Genomic DNA, 16,934 nt, shown 5'->3' on the forward strand with positions numbered 1-16,934 from the left:
ATGGCTACCAAACAGCCAGGAAAACTCAAGATCCTCCTGGGTAGACTTTCCAGGCAAGAGAAGTGACATGTCGAGGAAAACCCAGGAATACAGTAACTGTGGTCACTGCAGAACATCCAGATAAAACCCTGCCTGTTCCTGCTGAGCTGGGCTGCAATGTGAAACTGTCCCTGGAGAGTTTGGAAGGGCTGATGTAAGTGTCAGGGATGTTTGGAGACAGCATGGTCAGACCACAGATTTATCCACCAGCCTCGTTTGTCATTTTAAGAGCTTGGTGAAATTGCCAGAAACAAAATATCTGTACTTGGCTGAGAACATGGGTTCTTCTGTATTTTTTTACCTGCAGCTCAGTTCTCGAAATGAACTTTTCACACGTGTCTCATTTCTCACATGTCTGGTTTGGTGTGTATTTTGTTGCCTCTACAGATAGTGCTGTAAACATACAGAATGCTTCATCAGAGTGAAATAGGATACGTACAGCCCCCATCTCATCAGGCTTAGCATATATTAATGAAGGAGATACTAAATTATTCCCATCTGACCCATTAAGACAGCCTTATAGAAAGTATGTGATGGGATCAGAGAGGGGAGTTAATGCATGAATCACGAGCTCGTTGGCAGCTGGGGCTGCCCAGTAAATCAGTGTATTCTTGGCTGCCCTCTGAGCTTGGAAGGGACCTTGTAGTCTCTCACCTCTGCCAGTTGTGTGTCTCCTCCCTCTCGTGTGCCCAGAGCTTGAGAAAGGAATGAGGAACATGTTCACGCTTTGAAACAAACCTGTGATTTAAGAAGCCCTGTGTCAGGACTCTAGGAAATAAGAATCCTCTGGGCATCCATCTTTTCACGAAGAACTCAGCATTGTATTTCCTATGCATGGCTTCTTTCCCCAAGCTGTAGAAGAAAAGACTTCACCTTTTGCTCTCTGTAACTACCTGAAGGGAGGTTGTAGTGAGCTGGGGTTCATCCTCTTCTCTTGTTTGACTGGTGATAGGACTGGAGGAAATGGCTTCAAGCTGCGCCAGGGGGAGATTTAGGCTGGACGTTAGGAAATACTACTTCTCTGAAAGAGTGGTCAGGCAGTGGAATGGGCTGCCCAGGGAAGTGGTGGAGTCACTGACCCTGAAGGTGTTCAAGGAAGGTTTGGATTTTGTGTTGAGGGATATGGTTTAGTGAGAACTATTGGTGATAGGTGGATGGTTGGACTGGATGATCTTGTAGGTCTTTTCCAACCTTGGTGTTTCTGTGATTCTGTGATTGTACTCACTCTAGAGTAGGTCTTTGCAGTGTGACTATGGCTGAAGCAACAGTTTTCTAATTAAAAATTAAAATAAAATTACGTGCTTAACAGTTTGAGCACTGAGTTGGAAGGGGTTGAGGCCAACGTGATTGGAGCAGCAGGATCCCCAAATGGGGATCATTACTACGTACATCTTGGGCAGTCATTTTAGTTGGTTGGTTTTAGGGATTGTCTAGCAGGGGAAAAAAATCCCTTCCAGTCCAAGCCAGTCTGTGATTCTATGATCAGTTTGGTGCCCGGCACAGTGGCTCAGAGCCATGGTAGATCTCTGCATGCTGCCACTGAATCCCTTCCACAATGGACCCAAATTGAGTTTGTCAGGTTTGACACACGCAATATGCTGAGCAAGACGGGACAGCCTGTCCTGCCAGCACTTCATTGTGGTGCTGGCTCCACGTGGAGGAGCACAGCGTACCACCTCTGGCCTCACTAAGTCATTTCAGGGTGGCTTTGCTCTTCCTGTCAATATTTGTGCTTGCAGCAGTTGGGAGGCAGTGGAGTGGCAGTCCTGGAAATCTCAGCTCATCTGTTTATCTGCCGGCTGGGCCGGCTGCAGGATGACATCTGCATACCATTGCAGTGCAGCTCACTTCCTTGCCCTGGAAGGTCGCTCTGCCTGCCGCCGCTCCTGCACTGGCACCAGCTTGGCAGGCGTGGAGCCCAGCAGGAGACCCAATGGTTTGGCGAAGGTTCAAACCCAGGCCTTGAAGGGGCCAGGAAAGGGGAGGTTGTTTCCAGCACTGCCCAAATGTTGCAGGAGCTGGCCAACCTGGGACGCACCCTTTGCATTCACGATGTGTTTGCTGCTGTGGACATCACAGATGGGGCTGATCAGCCCAGCACCACTCCCTCTGGCAAGCTCACAGTGTGTTAAAGAAAGCCAGAAAGCCTTCTATTCTTGTGGTTCCTTCCACTTCTCCTCTTGCTTCTGTTTAGTTGTCCTTCTCTTTGTATCTCTTCCTTAGATTTTGAACAGCCATTTATCAACAAGCCAGAGACACTCCTCATCAGCAAGAAGGAGAACACTTGGGTGCCGTGCCTTGTGTCCATCCCAGACCTCAACGTCACGCTCATCTCGGTGAGATGCTGCAGAACAACACGCGTTGCATTTGTTGTGCATTTGTAATTGCCTGAGTGGGAGAAGTACAGACACTGCCAGGAATGGAAAATGCATGAGATACATTTTCCATGGAAAATACAAGCCACTGGCTTCCTCGTTTTATTTGCTGGTTGAGGCTGTGTTGTCCAGTTCCTTTGGGCAGACCCCACAGGTTTCCTGCCAGCTTTGCACCTCTTCCCTGGCTCTCTGAAACAAAACAAGACTTTGATTTGGTCCCATGGCATCCCCTGCTTGCTCTGATCTCTGTGAGCTGAAAACCCCCTAGGTAGTAAGCAACCCCACAGGGAAGGAGGCTGCAGCTCTGGGGCTGAGTACTAAATACAACTCAAAACAACTCTATTATCAGCTTGCTTATGCCTTTTTTTTTTTTTTTTTTTTTTTTTTTACAATGGAAATACATCCTTCCAGGATGAGTGTTACTATTGTACAAAGCCCTCCAGGGACGCTCCGGGGGCCAGGGGCCTTTCCCTTGCCCGGGAAGGACACTACCCAAGGTCAGACCCCATCCCAGTGAGGCTGATGTTTGGGACATCAGCATCAGTTTCCTTAGCTATCACTATCATTTTCCATTCCTGGAAGTCTCTGTCCTGCTCTGCGGATGGGGAGGCTTGCAGTGCAGGATACAGCCGCTTGGGGTATAGCGGAGGCTGTGATTCCTAGATGACAAACCCTTGGGGGAGAGAGCAGGAGACCAGCATAGCATAATGCTGCATCATTTCTTCCCGCAAAACAGAGATGTTAGCCAGCATGAAGGGTGGGAATGCTGTTATCCCCTCATTTCACTTGGGAAAATGTTGTTTTTTCCAGCAAAATTCCCTCATCCACCCTGACAGGAAAGTCATTTTCTGGGACAACAAGAAGGGGATGCAAGTACCCACTCAGCTGATCAGAGATTCCTTGTTTGTCCAGTGTGAGACTATCATCGACAAGAAGGTCTTCAAATCTAATTTCTTCATCATCCACATAGCAGGTGAAAGTCTGGGGAAGTGGGGAAGTTTTGGCCCTGTCCTCTAGCTGTGTGCCATGCTGAGGTATCCTTAGCAGCAGCAATTTATACCCAAATCTCCTGTAACCACACAGTTGGAGATGCAGATTCCATGCTTTTCTGCTTTCCTGAGACCCACACCCCAGCTTCAAATAATTAATAGATCAGAAATATCTTTTTCTTGCCTCTCTGCATCAGGGGTTGAACTGTATGACATCCAGCTGTACCCCAAGAAAGCCATGGAGCTGCTAGTGGGAGAGAAGCTGGTCTTGAACTGCACAGTGTGGGCCGAATTCAACTCTGGTGTCCGCTTCCAGTGGACGTACCCTGGCAAACAGGTACTGCTGCCCTCTGAGTCATCCCATCCTACCCATTCACTGTTCTTCTTGGCAGCGTTCACAGGGCTCTGCTTCAGGATCCTAACCATGCTGCGTTCTGGCGTTCTCAGAGAACTTTTCCACTTTTCTCTCCTGCAGCAGGAAGCAGGCAGAGAGAAGACTCCTTCTACTTGTAGAAAGCATGTTCCTTTCTTAAGCATTATACCTCTGAGGAACTTTTGGGCAAACACTGGCTTCACTTCCACCGGTACAAATACAGACCAAACATCCTAGGTTTGAAAGGAGCTGTTCCAGCCTCGCAGCTTGAGTTACCAAGAGCCTGCAAAGGGATCCCTTCCCTCTGTTTTTTCCCTCTGTGGTAGAGTCTGGCTCTTGCAAACAATTAAACACTGGAGTTCCCTGAAGGCATTATGGTGTTTGCATACCTATAGGGCTTCTACCTAGTGACCTAGTGGACCCGAGATCAAAGCAAACCAGTGCTAAACTCTTAGCCCAGCTTTGGTTGGTCGTCACACAAAGCTCCTTGCCTTCACAGTCAGTCGTGGAGATGCCTTTCTGGAAGGAGGCAGCAAGAAATGCAGATATGAAGAGCCCATCTACACAACCCCATCCTTCTGATGCCTTTCACGCTCTGTTCTGTTCCACCAGATGCAGCGAGCGGTGATAGAATCTGAGCGCCGGTCCCTGCAGACACACACAGAGCTCTCCAGCATCCTGACCTTGCACAACGTCAGCCAGCAGGACCTGGGCAGGTACACATGCACTGCCTCCAACGGCGCCCAGATGCTGGAGGAGAGCACCGATGTCATCGTGCATGGTAAGACACCTTCTGCTCCCTCATCGAACCGCAGTCTGACTCCTTGCACTCCCCTCCACACTCACCTCTTCTCTTGCAGAAAAGCCCTTCATCAACGTGGAGTGGCGGAAGGGGCCGGTGATAGAAGCCACTGCTGGAGACGAAGCTGTGAAATTGCCGGTGAAAGTTGTGGCTTACCCCCCACCAGATTTCCAGTGGTAACGCACCTTTCTTGGCCCAAGCCGCCCTCTCTTCTCCTCCCTCCCCTGGCCAAGGAGGAAAACCAGGCCAGCCTCCTTGCTAGGTCCCTCTGTGGCCAAGATTGTCCCAGATGTCGCATTCTCCCATCCATGGAAGGGCTGCCCATATTCTTGGGATGTTCCCCCATGGCTCAGCAGCAGGGAAGGGAAGGAGGGGAAGTCTGGTTAGGGTCAGGTTGTGTAGTGCATCGTGCTGCACTCCCACCAGAGCTAGCTGGAAGCTTTGCACACAAACCCTGCTCAGGGCAAAGCCGTGACACCTCCAACCTCACATCCTCACAGCAGCGTGCAGGCCTGTAACTCAGGTCTGGGGAAAGCCCAGGGGTCCCTGCAGAGAGGACCGTGCTTTGTTGAGACACTTCCTCCCCGTGGCTGCATTTTCTCTCTGCCTCCCTGCAGGTACAAGGACGGGAAGCTAATTCCCAAGCAATCTCAATCTTCAATGCAGATCAAGGATGTGGCAGAGCATCATGCTGGGACGTACACGCTGGTTCTGAGGGACAGGCTGGTGGGGCTGGAGAAGCGCATCAGCCTCCAGTTAATTGTCAATGGTAAGGGAGGGGCTGGGGCCAGGGGGAGAGTGCTGAGCCCACAGCCCTGGCCTTTGGGCTGCTCTAAGACCAAGTGCCTGGTGCTTTCCTAAAGGAGTTGCTACCTACATGCATGGTTACAGCAGGGCTAGTTGCCTATGGTGTGGGCAACGTGCCATGGAAGTGGAACTCAGGACACTGAAGTTTTGTTCCTGCTTCCACTGCTCTGAGCAGAACACACCCTTGCTCAGGGGGCTGTTTCCCAACTGCTGTTGAGGATGCTGCTGAGAGTGATCCTAACTGATGGAGACTCATGAGCAGAGTGGCTGCAGCACACATGAAGCCTGGGGCTGGAGCAGTTCTCTGGGTGCCCTATGGCTTTTCCCCTGGCAGAAACTGGTCGTTGTCACGGAGAAGTCAGGTGCCAGCGCAAGAAGCAGTAGAAGGACACTGCTGCTTGGGGATTTCTCTCCAGCAGACTCTGTGACCTTGTGCTGGGGGCTGCAGCATCCAGACAGCCATATCCAGCAGAGGAAGGAGAAATGTCATCACTTGAACCTGCCTAAGTATAACCTGCCCTGCCCTGCGGGCCTGAGCTCCCTAGGAGCTGCCCTGGGATCTGCAGCACTGTAGTGCCCAGTCTCTGTAGACATCCTGGGGAGGGCTGTGCCTGGCCTAGGGACACAGCAGCTAAACCCAGGGCCACTTACAGTATCATTCTGGTGCTTGCAGTTCCTCCACGCATCCATGAGAAGGAAACCTCTTCCCCAAGCATCTACTCCCGGAGGAGCCCCCAGGCCCTCACCTGCACAGTCTATGGAATCCCAGCACCAGAGGTGATCCAGTGGCAGTGGAGGCCATGGATGCCCTGTCGGATGTTCTCTCGACGCAGTCTGTAAGTGCCAGTTCTCCCATTGCCCATGTCCTGCTAGCCCACTAGCGTGACATTGAGGTCTCCTTATGACCATGGCTGTGTCCCAGATCCCATCTCAGTTTTGAGTGCCCCTTGATGAGACCCTGAGGCAGCAGCTGGGGCTCACCTGCTCCTGCCCAGAAATTCCTGTGCTTTTTTGGGATACTACATCTTCTGGTGGGTGATGATGGAAACAAAAATGCTGGGAGGGAGGGAAGCAGAGCTACTGCATGTGGGGAAGAGCTGCTGAATGCAGGGAAAGCTCCAGCTGCCTGCCAGCTGCTGGGGCAGTTTGCCAGGAGGGTGTTTGTGAAGGCAGGATGGATGGACAGGAAGGGTGCATGCCCGCTGCCTGTGCCCTGGGAAGTAGGGACAGCAGCAGGCAGGGCTGCAGTGGCATTTTTTAGCTGTGATCTTGCAGGAAGAGGGAAAAGGGATGCTGGGGAGTCAGAGACAGAATAGTCAGGGCGGAGGACATCAGGGTGCCTGGAGGAAGCCAGGTCCTGCAGCCCTGTGTAGGCTGTTGCCAAGCCTGAGACACCAAAGTGCTCTCCATTGCATGTGAGTGCACCATGGCCCTGTCAGGAAGCAGAGAGGCCCATGAATTATGGTCACTGTCTCCCAAGGCCACTGTGTTTCTGCCTAGCAGAGCTCCAGAGGATGCAGGAGGCTTCTTTCTGGCTTCCTGTTGTTTACATAGCTCACCAGTGTGCTCGCCCCGCCAAGTGCTCTGCCGGCACTGCCAGCACATGTCCTTACCCCTGAGCTAGGTTTTCAGCTTCCCCCTGCCTCTGCCACCCTGGATTTTGGGCTCTTCCTTCTCCCTGCTCCACTTGCATTTCAGCAGCATCCTGCAAGCTGCAACATCTCAGGTCTTTGGCAGATTTGGGCTCTTCTCCCCAGTTGCCATCATCAGCCCCAAAGAGGTGCCACCGTGTTCTTTGGGGATACCACACACAAACAGTTTTCACTCCTTCTTTTTTCCATCTTTAATAGTAAATGAAAACATAGTCCTGGGGTGAAGACACTGCCTGGGGCACCAGGATCTGTTTCCTGCTTCGGTTTTCACATATATAGATCATGTTTGCTTCATTAGTGATTGCAGACCACCCTTTTAAAGCACATTAGTGCTTACATAACCCAGAATCCCAAGAATTTTTGCAGTCAGAGTCTAGGAGCATCAGTTCTCAGACACAAAGTCAGTTTTGTTGCCTTCTTCCCAACCCTCTCCATCTCTCTCCTCTTTCTGGCTTAGCAATAGCAGGCACCGGGCAGCAAGGCGCCATCAGCGAGATCGCATGCCTGAGTGCAAGGACTGGAAAGATGTGTCACAGCAGGATGCAGTGAACCCCATCGAGAGCATTGACACCTGGGTGGAGTTCGTGGAGGGACGGAACAAGGTGAGGCCACAGCCCCAAACCTGTCTTGGAGCAGGGAGTGGGAAGCAGGGATCCCATTTGAGATCGGGCAGCAAAACTGGCCTGGGAGTGATTGTGCAGAAAAGCTGGTACCAATTGTACTGCAAGGAACATCCCTCTCTTGTTGCAGTGCATGACCTGCGGGCAGCTGAGTGGTGCTCATTGCCCATTTCTTTCTAGTAGCTGCAAGGTCTGTGGCCTGCACTGCACTGCGGTTCCTGTTCCTGCTGGTGCTGGGCACTGGCTGTTTGCAGAGGGATACAGAACAAACAAATGGGCCCCCGTTTCCGAAAGTCACTTCCTGTTTTCCTACACACCTCCAAAGGCACTTCCTGTCCCCCAGCACAGCCAGAAGTTCGTCACACTGCCAAGGGGGTGGCAGGGGCAGATGCTGCTCCTCCCTGAGCAGCCAAAAGGAAAGGCAGGGATTTGCTTTCTCTCCCTTTCCTCCTTTCTGACTGTCTTCTCTCATAATCTCCCTCTGGTTTTTATTCAGTCCATGAAGGCCAGTGTACAGTGCAGGATGATGTCAAACAGAAATCCCAGCACAAATGTAACAGCACAGATTGGAGAGAAAATCCCCAAGAAGGCAGGAAGGCAGCACACAGAAGCACCACCAGTAGGGTCACTTCAGCTGTATTGAATATCCACAAGAAACAGGAAAGGCAGCATTCAAAACTGCTGGTAATTAGGTCACTTCAGCTGTAATGAATATGCACTGAATGAATGAATGTTCCTTCTGATTAACACGAGCTAGTATATTGCCACTTAGAATTGAAATGCATCCCAAAGTGTATGGGATGAATAGTAAAGACAAAGTCATTTCCCTATAGGGGTTCGATATTTTTTTTTTTGCATTTTTAAACATTGCCTCATTAGAGGGATCTTTGCATGTAATTACCTTGCCATTTAACTGGAAAGGAGAAGAAACTCATGGTTCAAGCTGCAGATCTCCTCCAAAGGGAATGCTTGGAACACCCTTGGCAGCTCGTGTGTGTGCAGTGTGAGCTGGGAGGAGGGCAGCCTTGCTCCCCAGCTGCCTTTCCTGGCTCCTTTGGAGGCAGCATCTCCTGCAGCCATGCTCCCAGGGCAGCAACCAGGCTGCGTGCCCAGTCTTAGACAAGTCTTGCTGGAAGGAGAGATGAGAAAGCTTTTAGGATCATGTCTATGTACCCTTGGAATTTAAAGGGAGAAGATAATAGAATAAAGTAGTGAAAGCCGGGACGCTTTCATGAGTCTGATTTCCACTTATGGGTAGAAGGAGTGCTAGCAGGTCATCTGAGCCCGTGGAGCAGTTGTCTCGCTGCACAGGGCTGTCTGCCAGAGAGCAGCACCAAGCCTACTTTTCTCTCTCACCCTTCCTAACTTCTTCTGCTGCTCTCTTCTCCCACCAGACAGTCAGCAAGCTGGCCATCCAGGAGGCCAATGTCTCAGCCATGTACAAATGTATTGCTTCTAACAAAGTGGGTCGAGATGAGCGGTTGATCTACTTCTACGTGACAAGTGAGTACTGGGGACATCCCCTCTGCCATTGTCACTTGCCTGAAACAGGCAGCCCCTAGATCTGCCAGGTGCCATCATTCATGCATCGCACCTTAAACAGTGACCAGGAAGCCATCAGGAAAGCAGGGCTGCCCTAGATTTCTGCTGGGTGGCAAAAGCTTGGATTTCTGGCGGCAAATAGTGCAGACAGCTGGAGATAAGCTGGTGTGTCTGTGAAAGGTCCTGCTGGCTCAGCCAGCATACTGGGCTGGGGATGTGCCTGGTCCAAGAGCATCCTCTAGTGGCACTGCCAGCCCTGCTCCCAGGCAGGGTCCTTCTGGCCCCAGCCCTTGGCATGACCCCTGATGGATTTTGGTGGTGGGAGAAAGCTGGGTTTGTAGAAGCCCAGCAGAGTGAGCTGAGAACAGCCACATTCCTCCTAGGCTTGTTTCACTTGTGACCTGTCTTAATTTGACCCTGGGGCTTCAGCACAGCCCTTAGCACCTTGCTCAGCCACAGCTGTCGGTTGCTCGCAAGCTTGCAGGCTACAAGCACCAGGGTGGTTTTCATTTACCCTGGCTGAGGACAGTCAGGTCTCAGAGAGCTGAGCCCAAGGAGACAATTTAATTGTATCTAGCAGCTAAGCCAAGAAAACTCACCCACATGTTCATTTCCTTCCTAAAAGCCATTCCAGATGGATTTGAGATCGAATCCCAGCCCTCAGAAGAGCCCATAGAGGGGCAGGATCTACAGCTGAGCTGCAATGCGGACAACTACACCTATGAGAATCTGCAGTGGTATCGGCTGAACCTCTCCAAGCTCCATGATGAGGAGGGCAACCCCCTGGTGCTGGACTGCAAGAACGTCCACCACTATGCAACCAAGATGCAGGGCGAGCTGCGCTTTCAGCCCGACTCCAATGATGCCACCTTGCTGCTCACCATCCCCAACATCTCCCTGGGTGAGGAGGGAGACTACGTGTGTGAGGTGCAGAACAGGAAGACCCGGGAGAAACACTGCCACAAGAAATACATCTCTGTGCAGGGTGAGAGTCAGCAGGGCAGGTGGGAGTGACTTGCTGCTGGTACTCTTGCTGCAGTCAGCTTCCCAGTCCTTCCCTGGGGGAAGCCATGCAAGCTAAACTCAAGGTGGCAAAGGCACCTGGGTCCCAGGACACCCTCCAGCAAGGGTTAGAGACCCAGAGTCCCCCATAAATGCAGATATTCTTTTGATCAATCCATTTTGTGCTGCTCCTCCAGCCCTGGAGATTCCCCGCCTCAAGCAGAACCTGACAGACATTTGGGTGAACGTCAGCGATTCCATAGAGATGCGCTGTAAGGTGGATGGCAACCACGTTCCTGACATCAGCTGGTACAAAGATGAGAAACTGGTGGAAGAAGTGTCAGGTATAATGGGCCGGGGATGGAACAGAGGCAAGGCATCATGTCTGGTGAGCAGAGAGCTGAATGCTGCTGTGTGCTGGGAGTTGCTGTGCCTGGGCAAAGGTGCCCATTCTCTGAATTGCCTGAATTCTGGTTTTAATCATGTTCTGCTCTGGTTTGATGTGCTCTCACTGGACAAGTCTGTGCCCTGGGATCTGGACCAACATTGTGTGCACATGTATATTCAGGAGGACAGCAAGGAGAGCTGCATCCTTTTTCTTCTTGCACTCAACTCAGTGCTGGACATCTCTGCTAATGCAGGGACTGACCCAGGGGAAGGAATATGGGAAGGATCTAGGTACATGGCAGAGGGAAAGGAGCAGGTCCTGGAGGTGAAGCAGAGCTTGATACACCAGCTGGACTGCCCAGGCACTGTTCCCAGTCCAACCTTGTAGAACCCTCTGTAGGGTTTTGTTCCTTCCATACACTGTCTAGGAAGGCCCTTCCAGGGTAGTTCTGGAGCCATAAGCCACAGAGGAGAGCTGGTGCAATTTAATTCTGTCATCTAAAATGAAGTGGCCAAAAAATATGAGCCTTATTTTTTGTCTGAATGAGTTCAATCCTCTTTCCTTATGAGTGACCACCTTAACCTTCTTTGCCTTACAGGAATCGACCTGGCAGACTTCAACCAGAGGCTGAGCATTCAGAGAGTGAGGGAGGAGGATGCTGGGCTCTACCTGTGCAGCGTCTGCAACGCTAAGGGCTGTGTGAACTCCTCGGCTAGCGTCTCTGTAGAAGGTACCAGCAGACACCACACACCTAAGGGATGAAAGCATCCGAGAAGGAGTGTGTCTGAGGTCCCATGCCTCTTCTCTGTGATGCCAGGCTGCAGGGTGGCAGGGAAAGCCCTGAGATCATCTGTAGTCCAGAGCACATTTTGTTTGGAGAATGTCAACCCGCAGTTCCTTGGTCTCCCCATATCATGAAACAGGTCCCAAGAAACAGCCAAGCCTTTTCTCAAACTGCAATTTCCCTCCCATCCCACAGGCTCTGATGACAAGACCAACGTGGAGATTGTCATCCTGATTGGGACTGGAGTCATCGCTGTTTTCTTTTGGATCCTCCTTATCCTCATCTTCTGTAACATCAAAAGGGTATGTGGTTGTCTCCGTTCTGGGGCAGAGGAGGGGGCTCAGAGGGGTTTGGGGCAGCCCCATTGCTGTGATGTGGGGCTGTGTGACAGCATCTGCTGGAAGCAGGTCACTGAGTAGTGCTCCAAGCACTGACAGTCAACCAAAGATGGGGCACAGAAGGGCTGTAGTAAAGACGGGGATGTGGAACAGCCTTTGCCAGGGGAAAGCAGGTTGAGGCAGGCAAAGGAGGCACCTTCTCACCCTCTGTGTTGGGTGATTCCTGCAGCCTGCCCATGCAGACATCAAGACCGGCTACCTCTCCATCATCATGGACCCTGGTGAGGTGCCATTGGAGGAGCAGTGCGAGTACCTGCCCTATGATTCCAGCAAGTGGGAATTCCCGCGAGACCGCCTGCGCCTGGGTGAGCTGAGCCCCACCCCTGCCACTAAGAGCTGCATGAAGGGCTTCCCACCAACCCTTGGAACACCCTCCAGATTTCTTAAATAATCAGGGCAAAACAGCCCAATTCACAGGAGATACCCTGAGTTCAGGACCGGGATAGGATGTCCTCTTGCTGTGACACCCACCTGCCATCTCTTCCCTCTGTCTGGGAGGGTTTTAAGGGCTGCAGACTGCCTCTGAGGCACAGAGTAGTGACATTAGCCCTGTCCTGCTGCAAGGTGTCATATTTACCTTTTCAACTTGTTCTTTTTGAGGGCAACAAACAGCCCCCTACCACAGCAGGGCCATTTCCTTCCTCCACTTTGTCCATGCCAGCTCTGTCTCGGTTCCTACCTTCATCCTTTTTCTTATTCTCACCACCAAAGCAAGCGGCCACCTGGGTAGGGCACATATTGCATTCCTTCCTTTTCCTCTGTGACTCTTTCTTTCTTCTTCCCATGGTTTCCTGTAAGGTCTTTTGTTTTTTGCCCCATTCTCCATGCTGCACCTGTATTCCTTCACACTGCCTTTCTCTTTGCTCATAGGTAAAGTCCTGGGTCATGGTGCCTTTGGGAAGGTGGTGGAAGCTTCAGCATTTGGGATCAATAAAAGTAACAGCTGTGAGACCGTAGCAGTCAAAATGCTGAAAGGTATGTAGACAGCCTAGTAGAATACACAGTTCATGTAAGTGAAGCCTACCTTGTAAACAATTGTCCTTTTGCATAAAATATTTTCCAGAGCCTTAGCAAATGCCTTATCTCCAACCAGCACTCCTGGGTGCTTCTGCCTGAGCCAGCACCAAGCAATGGGAGAGGAGCTGGTGCCAGTCTTTTAATTTATGGCTTCTTGGCCTCAACACAAATGATCCTCATGGCCTTCCCTCAGGAGTGCTTTCGCCTCACTTAACTGCACTGGGAGGCAAGTGGTAGAGCAGGGACATGGAGATTTAGCTGTCTGCAAAGGCAAAGAGCGAGATCTGTCTTAATGGATGAATAAGAATCCAGAGACCCTCTCTGGTAAGCCACTGAAGGAGATGTTGCTCCTAATTGCCTTCTTCCAAATGCTCATGTGTTTCACATTTATGGCAAGGTTCAGCTGGGTAGGGAAGCATGCTGCAGTTCTGATCAGTCCAGAGTGAGATTTTAAACATAGCCGTGCTTTTGAACAGGCATCCAGAACATTATTCTGTGATTCAGCCACCAAGAAAACATCAAGGCTGTTTGTGGTCAGCAGTGGCCTGTACATAGAAACCGAATCATGGTGTGGCTCAGTAGCACTTACACTGCAGGAGTACAGGTGATCTGCAGAGCAGTAGCAGAGGGAAGCCTGACCGTACAAGGTTGTTTTACAGCCCTTTGAGGCATGACTCTTACCTGGCCCTTCAGCTGCAGCTCAGGAAGATGCTTCTCTCTTTGTCAGACTAAATTTACAAACTCCCACGTAAAGTAAAATGTATATGGGAAGGTATGAAAAATGCTCATAAAACCAGAGAATGAACCTTGAGGGTAAAACAGAGGAGCAAGAATTGGTGTGAATTAGGCACTCAGAGAGAAGATGCAGTAGAGAGCTGGCAGGAGCACAACCCCGTGCTTGCTATTGGAAAGGAATTATAGAAAGGCCTTCTGGGTTTGAGCTGAGGCAGTCTTGCCTTCAGTCACAATCAAAAGACTCAAATGCCTTTTTGTTTCTAATTTTCCTTCAAACGGTTTTACAGCTCGTTATTCCTGCTTGGAGGCTAAAAGGGCAGAGATTCAAACGTGTGCATCTGTATATAAGCCTCAAGTGATCTTTTTCCCTACACTGCTATCAGAAGGAAAAACGTGTTGGATGCAGCTTGTGTTCTTGCTTTGGATCCCCGCTCCTGCATTACAGCATTACAGACAAGGCTCTGCCATTTAATTTGGAAATAAGCTGTAATGTACCAAAAGCTTTGGGATTGCAATCTCTAGCAAGACTCATGTTATTACTGTGCTAAGACAGGGTGGCAGGGGGGAGAGAAAAAGCTGTGAGGAGGCATCACCATGATGTGGTTTGTTTGTTTCCAGAGGGAGCTACTGCAAGTGAACACAAGGCACTGATGTCAGAGCTGAAAATCCTCATTCACATCGGGAACCACCTCAACGTGGTGAATTTGCTGGGTGCCTGTACCAAACCCAATGGTAAATATCGCAGGGCAACAGGCTGAGCGTGCTCCCAGACATCACTGCTCATCCCCTGTGCCATTTCTTCTGGCCATGTATGTGACTGCGGGGACACGTGGGGATGTGTGTGCCTAGCCCTGGTGCCACAGCTCAGCAAGGCTGATATAATGTGAGTCAGGGCAAATTCTGACTATTCCAAATCCTTATCTCTTCCCCTGACCTTTGGTTTCTTCTCATTAGGTCCACTCATGGTGATCGTTGAGTTCTGCAAGTATGGCAACCTCTCCAATTACCTGCGGACCAAGCGGGAAGGATTCAGTCCTTACAGGGTAAGTAACCTCCTTTATCCCTAGGAACTGCCCCATGGCTAGGGATGGAAGACATGCATTCAGAAACATAATCTAACAAGGAGGCAAAGACACCCTCTGTCTAGCAGTATTTCAGCTTTACGCAGTGATACTAGTTCACATGCAACATCAGGAAAGAAATTTCTTTCTGCAGACGAGGATAGATGCTCCCAGGCCAGAATTACAGCCTAAGAGCAGGACGAGACTGTGCAGCTCATGGGTGCAGGGGCTGCAGTGTATGTTGCCTGCTGAGGTTTTTGTTTTGATCTTCTTGCCAGGAGAAGTCACCCAGGCTGCGTATTCAGGTCCAGTCCATTGTGGAGGCAGTGAGAGCGGACAGAAGGAGTCGGTCTGGGACTAGTGACAGTGCTATCTTCAACCGCTTTCTGATGCACAAGAGCCAGACAGCACAGCCAATCCAGGAAGGTAATACCTCACCTGGCTCGCCAAGAAAATGCCAGTCTTGCTTAAATTGGAGAATGGGCCAGAGCACAGCAGTGGGCAGCAGGGACCCATCCACAGAGCTGATCTCTCCACTTGTGTGGCAATTCCCTCAACAGGGCTATTATATTCATCTGTTGTTTCTCGTAATGGACTTTAAAAACCCTAATGGAATGATTAAGTTACTTCAGGTTTTTTTTAGCTTAAAGAAAGATGAACTGAAGGGGTTCCTCAGTGGGTCCTCCGTAGGGCAGGAATAATGATCTGACCTTCAGAGTCCCTTCTAGCCCTACAAGATTATCTAGCTGTATCTCACCCAGGGGCTGTTTGTATTCTGCAATTGTAGAGAGAGGCAAGGAGGACACAAGACGACTCAATGTCTAACCATGTTTTTGTACTTCTGAACAGTGGATGACTTGTGGCAAAGTCCCCTGACAATGGAAGACCTGATCTGCTACAGCTTCCAGGTAGCACGTGGCATGGAGTTTCTGGCATCCCGAAAGGTAAGCACACCCTTTCCCATCCTCTGTTCTTCTTTTGTGTGTGCCTAACTGGAGATGGCCTGGTGTGGTCTGTTGTAATCACAGAGCCACAGAGAATGTATGTATGTATGTATACAGGCTCCCATGGATAGCCAGTCTCTTTGACTGGCTGTTTCCAGTTTCACATACCAATTTGTGAACTCATTTTGTGATTTATTACTACAAAGCCCTGCACACAGTTGGGTTACAGACATACAAAGATGGAAACTTGGTTGTATTCTGTCATCTCCTTATTTATCTCCTTTAAAAATCTTTATTTTTAGTTCCTTCTCACCTCCCCAGTTTCCCCATTACAGCTCAGGTTAGCAAAGGAAGAATAGGGGAAGAGAATGCTTTATGGTGGCAGTTCCTGTCCCTCTGATTTTGCCTCTTCCTCCTCATGTGCCTTCAGTGCATCCACAGAGATCTAGCAGCTCGCAACATCCTGCTGTCAGAGAACAATGTGGTAAAGATCTGTGACTTTGGCTTGGCCCGAGACATCTACAAGGACCCTGACTATGTCAGGAAAGGCAGTGTGAGTACCATCTTGGGGTGGTCTAACTAAGGAAAATAGGCAGGAATGGAATCATATGTGTGGCTGGGAGCAGGGACCATTGGCCTGATGATGGAGGTGTGGTCCTCCACAACCACCAGATTTGTTTCCTTCCTTCTGCTGCTCAGCCTATCAGCACTCCTCTATCCTTATACTCTTTGTGTCTTCATCCCTCCTTCTGCCTCACCAAACCTCCACTCCTCCATGGAGAGAGATTCAGGACTATTGTCTCTGGTTCTTGAATGAACAGTTTTGCCTTGCTTCTCCCTCCTGCAGGCCCGTCTCCCACTGAAGTGGATGGCTCCAGAGAGCATCTTTGACAAGGTCTACACTACCCAGAGCGATGTCTGGTCCTTTGGGGTCCTCCTCTGGGAAATCTTCTCACTGGGTGAGCACTAATGAGGGGCTGCTGAGGCAGGCAGAGGCTTTTAGTATCTCGTTGGATGAGTCTGTGCATGAGGCCCTTATCTCTGCAGCATGTCTGAGGAGTGATGGGAAAAACATCAGTGTGGGCAAAAGAAATAGAGGCCATATTTACCAAGGAACAGGGTGATGGGAGGCAGCTTTCTCCTTACTGAGGCCGAAGAACCTGTCTTGGACAGAATTGATGTGGGCTGTGTGTCAGAAGTGACCGCACATCCCACGTGTTTTAGGAGGAAGTCCTTGTCTCAGGACAAGGATCGTTTTCTGATGGCACACTTCATGTTCCCACCCTTCTTCAAACCTCTTTTAGGGGCATCTCCATACCCTGGAGTCCAGATCAACGAGGAGTTCTGCCAGAGGCTCAAAGATGGTACCAGGATGAGAGCTCCAGAGTATGCTACTGCAGAAATGT

At 50.4% G+C, this 16,934-nt stretch overlaps 1 protein-coding gene across 7 annotated transcripts in view; it reads left to right on the plus strand.

Annotated features, from left to right (window-relative positions):
- Positions 1 to 16,934, plus strand: part of FLT4 (fms related receptor tyrosine kinase 4) — a 46,789-nt gene that overhangs the window by 21,641 nt on the left and 8,214 nt on the right. For all 7 annotated transcript variants that reach the window (XM_085236718.1, XM_085236712.1, XM_085236717.1 and 4 more), the window contains exons 4-25: positions 2,263 to 2,375; positions 3,225 to 3,387; positions 3,601 to 3,740; positions 4,389 to 4,557; positions 4,637 to 4,754; positions 5,196 to 5,347; positions 6,059 to 6,221; positions 7,495 to 7,639; positions 9,052 to 9,160; positions 9,825 to 10,184; positions 10,399 to 10,545; positions 11,188 to 11,319; positions 11,569 to 11,675; positions 11,941 to 12,076; positions 12,642 to 12,746; positions 14,142 to 14,255; positions 14,478 to 14,566; positions 14,863 to 15,010; positions 15,434 to 15,528; positions 15,959 to 16,081; positions 16,376 to 16,487; positions 16,833 to 16,932. In XM_085236718.1, the coding sequence (XP_085092844.1) occupies positions 2,263 to 2,375; positions 3,225 to 3,387; positions 3,601 to 3,740; positions 4,389 to 4,557; positions 4,637 to 4,754; positions 5,196 to 5,347; positions 6,059 to 6,221; positions 7,495 to 7,639; positions 9,052 to 9,160; positions 9,825 to 10,184; positions 10,399 to 10,545; positions 11,188 to 11,319; positions 11,569 to 11,675; positions 11,941 to 12,076; positions 12,642 to 12,746; positions 14,142 to 14,255; positions 14,478 to 14,566; positions 14,863 to 15,010; positions 15,434 to 15,528; positions 15,959 to 16,081; positions 16,376 to 16,487; positions 16,833 to 16,932 (3,040 nt within the window). The remainder of the gene's footprint in view (positions 1 to 2,262; positions 2,376 to 3,224; positions 3,388 to 3,600; positions 3,741 to 4,388; positions 4,558 to 4,636; positions 4,755 to 5,195; positions 5,348 to 6,058; positions 6,222 to 7,494; positions 7,640 to 9,051; positions 9,161 to 9,824; positions 10,185 to 10,398; positions 10,546 to 11,187; positions 11,320 to 11,568; positions 11,676 to 11,940; positions 12,077 to 12,641; positions 12,747 to 14,141; positions 14,256 to 14,477; positions 14,567 to 14,862; positions 15,011 to 15,433; positions 15,529 to 15,958; positions 16,082 to 16,375; positions 16,488 to 16,832; positions 16,933 to 16,934) is intronic.

This window comes from Meleagris gallopavo, chromosome 15 (genome assembly GCF_905368555.1).
Source record: "Meleagris gallopavo chromosome 15, MGAL_WU_HG_1.1, whole genome shotgun sequence".
Lineage (NCBI taxonomy): Eukaryota > Metazoa > Chordata > Aves > Galliformes > Phasianidae > Meleagris > Meleagris gallopavo.